A 4,933-nucleotide genomic window follows, 5' to 3' on the forward strand; every position below is an offset into this window, starting at 1 on the left:
TTTAAATAATCTTGAATATTTAATGACCAGTTTGATTGACAGCATTGATCCTAGAGGCAAATTTATTCAGAATGAGGAGATCTATCAAAAGTTATGAAGATATAGTGTATAAGTTAATATATGAACATTTTATTTCTATTTGAGGTAATTTACTACAGAAATACTGTGAGACCATTTTAACTGTTATAGCGCCACCTATGGTCCAATCTCTATGAAACTTTGCATGCTTGTTAAGTGTCTTCTGTCACATGTTGTCACCCAGTTTCGTAAAGTTTTGAGTTTTCGTTTAGGTTTTATGGGCTTTTGGGTATATTTGGACACGCCCATTTTTAAATGACCCCATTATAGCTAACCAAAAGAACAAAATTGAACAATTTTTTGATAATTATTTATCTAGAGAGTTCAGAGAATATTACTGCAGTGGTTTGATCGAGATTGAGCGAAAAACCTAGGACTAGTTCGCAAAAGTAGGTTTTTTAAATAATCTTGGATATTTAATGACCAGTTTGATTGACAGCATTGGTCCTAGAGGCAAATTTGTTCAAAATGAGGAGATCTATCATATGATATGCAGATCTAGTGTTTGTGTGAATATATGTACATGTTTTACAATTTGAGGTCATTTTCTATACAAATATTGTATTTTTGAGGCCTTTTCAACTGTTATAGCGCCACCTATTGTCCGATCTCCATGAAAGTTTGCATGCTTGTTAAGAGTTATCCGACACATGTTTTCACAAAGTTTCGTAAAGTTTGGAGTTTTCGTTTAGGTTTTATTGGCTTATGTGTATATTTGACCACACCCCTTTTCTAAATTACCCCGTTAAAGATAACCAAAGGACAAAATTCAACATTTTTTTTGATAATTATTGATCTAAAGAGTCCAGAGAATATCGCTGCAGTGGTTTGATCGAGATTGAGCGAAAAACCTAGGACTAGTTCGCAAAAGTAGGTTTTTAACGTATTTGTGAATAATTAATGAACGATTTGACTGACAGCAATGGTTCTTGAGGCAAAGTTGTGCATTATGAGGAGGTCTATCGAATGATATGCATATTGTGTGGATTTGTGAAACACCATGTGATTACAGAGCCAAAAAGTTCGTTAGCGCCAACTAGTGGCCGTTTTCTTTCAAAATTCTTACAGACCTTTAGGGCCATGAGTTGAACATGCCCACCAAGTTTTGTTCTGATTGACCTCTGTTAACCTTGTCCAATAGGTGCCAAAATTTCTTTGGCCAATGGCGGCCATGCTTTTTGAGATATGCGAATGTCCTCATAGACACTTGTGCCCCATTGGACGAAGACACTGCATACCAATTTTCAAGTCGATCGGATCAACGGTTGCATAGTTATAGTCATTTTTAGGTTTTTTTCATCTTATTGCGCCACCAAGTGGCAGAACTGCAATTTTTTTAAATATTTGACCAAAGATTGAGCTTGCAAACATGTGTACCGAGTTTGGTGAAGATATCTCATTCCGTTCAGGAGTTATAGCCATTTTAGTAAAAATAACCCCGTCCGTTTTTGCGTCCCTAAGCGACGGTGAGTTGAAATTTCAACTTTTTTTTTATAATTTTTTATATTCACTGTCCAAAGAACATTTCTGCACTGGTTTGGTTCCGATCGGGTGAAAAACCTAGGACTAGTTCGCATAAGTAGGTTTCTGACAAAATTCAAAATGGCGGAATTCAAAATTTTTATAGACGCAAATGAAATCAACAAACGGTGTAGGAGTTATGAGGGCTTTTGCGTTTTTGATCGCTGTAGCGCCCCCTATTGGCCGATTGCGGTGAGTCTTTGGATCTGACAAGAAGGGCGGACTACTGCAATCTGACCAAGTTTCAGCTCTCTAGGCCTTACGGTTTGGGCTGCACGATCAGTTTTAGGGAAGAATAATAATAATAATAAAAATCCTAACAATTACAATAGGGTTTCAGCACTACGTGCTTGAACCCCTAACTATACTTATTGCCTTTAAATTACTCCTTTTTTTGGGTGAACTATCCTTTTAAGCTAACACTTTAAGTAAACATATAAGCAAGATAATTAAATAACTCAAATACACTACCATTCTAAAGTTTAGGGTCAGTAGGTTTTTTTTTTTTTTTAATAAATCACATTCAACAAGGACACACTCAATTGATCAAATTGACAGTAAAGACATTTATAATGTAACAAAAGATGTTTATTTCAAAATGTTTTTTTATTTTATTTTATTGTACTTTCAATTCATCAATAAACCCTTGAAAATATTAAGCAGCACAACTGTTTTCAGCTGATAATAAGAAGAAATGTTACTTGAGCACCGAATCAGCATATTAGAATGATTTCTGAAGGATCACTACCGTTCCAAACGTTTGAACATACTGTGCATGAGCATGAAATATTGATTTATTTTGTAAGGAGTCATGTAATACGTCTGAAAACGTACAGTCAGCTGATCATTACTGCAAAATAACCCTCCTCCTGTCTGGGTTTATTTTAAGACAATGACCACACATTATCCTTCACATATATACCCTGAAGATTTGTGCAAGAAATAATTACAAATCAGTCACCTGATCATAAGATCTACGAGGAAGGTGTAGCCCTGACACATGCGGAAGTCATCCAGGAGAGTCTGAGAGACATCACTCGAATCCTTCAGAAAACAGGAGAGCCCGGCAAACATCTCCACAATCTCCAGAGGAGAGAGGTCATCTGACTGCTGCATGTTCTGGATGCACGTTGACAAGCACTCTTTCTCTGCAAGAGAGAGCCAGAACAAATACTTTCACGTTGGTTGTGAATTTTTAAGCAGTTTAAAATTTTTTTGGCAGTAAACCAATAAATGCCTAAAGACAGCATTTCCACATTCACATACTTCAAAGGACTTAAATCCATGTGTTTTCAGAAAGTAAGTTTTGATTATAGATTCTTAAGGGCCTAGATTTTAGCGTAACAATTCTGGGCAAAAATGTCTGCAAACACCAGACATTGACCTCTAAAAACGCTAAAAGCACAACAGTGACCAACTGGTTATGTAAGGTTAAAATGCTATTAGGGTTCATAAGATGCCAGCAGCAAAACATTGTCAGTATTATGCATCCACGCACAGCAACGGCAAAGAACCACAGTGAAAGAAGTCAAATCATCATCATTGCAACTTACCGTGGATGTACTTGACGACGTTGATGCTGAGGCCGTGTCGGGAGATGGTGGTAAGCACTTCTCCAGCGCTCTTCCTCCAGGGAAGGTTGTGGGGGGGACACCAGGAGGTGATGGCACTGAAGAGCAGCTGTAGATCATCCTTCTGGGCCAGCTCTTCTGCCGGAGACACAAAACTGCACAGCTTCACCAGGATCTGAGCAGAACAATCAGAAGAAAAAGTCACAGTTGTTCTCAATATGATGTCTTATGGGTATTTTGTGGAGAAAATGCTGTTCCTAAAGACAGACAGACCTGGACAAAGACTTTCTGTAGAAGAGCTCTGCGGTCCGCCAGAGGAAGCTCAGTCTGGGTGGCAGCAGGAACCTCGGGCATGTGGGGCAGGTCAAAAAACAAATATAGACATTTCACCAGAGTGGAGGGCACCGACATGGTGGTCATACAGTCCACTGTTTTCTGTAGAAACACAGAAGGGGAGGGAATCAAATTCAGATAATGAGCAGATCATGTTTTTTTCTGTATTCAAGAACTGGCTACTACAAATAACTGGCAACCTGTTTAATATTCTACAATTCTGTTAACAGATAGACTAGAGAGGAGGAAAATAAAAACTGAGTCACTTTGGATTAAATGTCAGTTTGTTTTGATGTAATCCCATGAAACACCATGTTTAAAACATGTTCATCATCATCATTAGACAGCTTACTGAACGGTACAACAAGGATTATAACAGCTTTTAAACCCAAGTCTGAGGTGTAAACGTCAACTTCCTTTACTTAAATAACCTATTGTCTGTTACTACAAATGATTATACACAACAGTATGTACCATTTGGGGTCGGTAAGATTTTTAATGTTTTTGAAAGAAGTCTCTTCTGCTCACCAAAGCTGCATTTGTTTGATCCACAATACAGTAAAAACAGCAACATTGTGAAATATTCTTAAAATTGAACTGTTTTCTATATTAATATATTTTGATTTTAAATAGAATACATATTTTAAAATAAACTGAACAGTAATGTAAATAATTACAAGCTTTTTTGTCTAAATCCAATAAACTATGCCTATTGATAAAGGGCTAGAAGATATACAGTAAACCTAAACTTGGTGTTTACATGTTTTGTGCAATGCATCTCATTACACAGTTTGGATCTCAGGTCCTTTGTAAAACCCTGATAACTATATATGGGAGATCAGTGATGTCTAAAGGGGCTCAGGTGGATGTGACTGAAACGAAAAGCTGCAGGTGGGTCAGAGCTTCACTTTTTACTGCCATATCACCTGCAGCAGGCTCACCTGACACTAATCAGAGCAGGATCCTGCTGCCAGTGCCAATGAAACACTGATGAAGAGGATAAAATCCCATCAGCTGCTTTTAAAGCAAGTCAGGAAGTTGTAGGATTCAGCACAATCCAACTAATAGTGCTCTCTCTCTCACACACACACACACCAAGCACTTTTTCACTGCAGGTCCAGTCTGCAGCAGTGTGCACTGGCTGTCACACAAAAGCTTGTCTACTCACAATGGGTCAGAAACACAATGGGTCAAGATCATTGTTAACACTGAAAAATGCTCATGAAACATTTATTAATATTATCATTGTTGAAAACAGTTCTGCTGCTTAATATTATATTTTTTTTCCAGGAAGAATAAAAAATTCAAAAGATCAGCATTTACTATTTACTTTTTTTGTAAGATTATAAGTGTCACTTTTGATCAAGTTAATTGCATCCTTGCTGAATAAAAGTATAAATTTTTGTTTATAAATATATATACATTATATA

The 4,933-nt window shown here is 37.0% G+C and overlaps 1 protein-coding gene across 1 annotated transcript in view; it reads right to left on the reverse strand.

Annotated features, from left to right (window-relative positions):
• LOC107661255 (WD repeat and FYVE domain-containing protein 3) overlaps positions 1 to 4,933 on the reverse strand; it is an 83,102-nt gene that overhangs the window by 59,797 nt on the left and 18,372 nt on the right. The window contains exons 5-7 of the mRNA XM_016450754.1: positions 3,444 to 3,605; positions 3,153 to 3,345; positions 2,561 to 2,747 (exon numbers count right to left, since the gene is read on the reverse strand). Of these exons, the coding sequence (XP_016306240.1) occupies positions 2,561 to 2,747; positions 3,153 to 3,345; positions 3,444 to 3,605 (542 nt within the window). The remainder of the gene's footprint in view (positions 1 to 2,560; positions 2,748 to 3,152; positions 3,346 to 3,443; positions 3,606 to 4,933) is intronic.

This window comes from Sinocyclocheilus anshuiensis, unplaced genomic scaffold, assembly GCF_001515605.1.
Source record: "Sinocyclocheilus anshuiensis isolate Anshui unplaced genomic scaffold, SAMN03320099.WGS_v1.1 scaffold1365, whole genome shotgun sequence".
Classification (NCBI taxonomy): Eukaryota; Metazoa; Chordata; class Actinopteri; order Cypriniformes; family Cyprinidae; genus Sinocyclocheilus; species Sinocyclocheilus anshuiensis.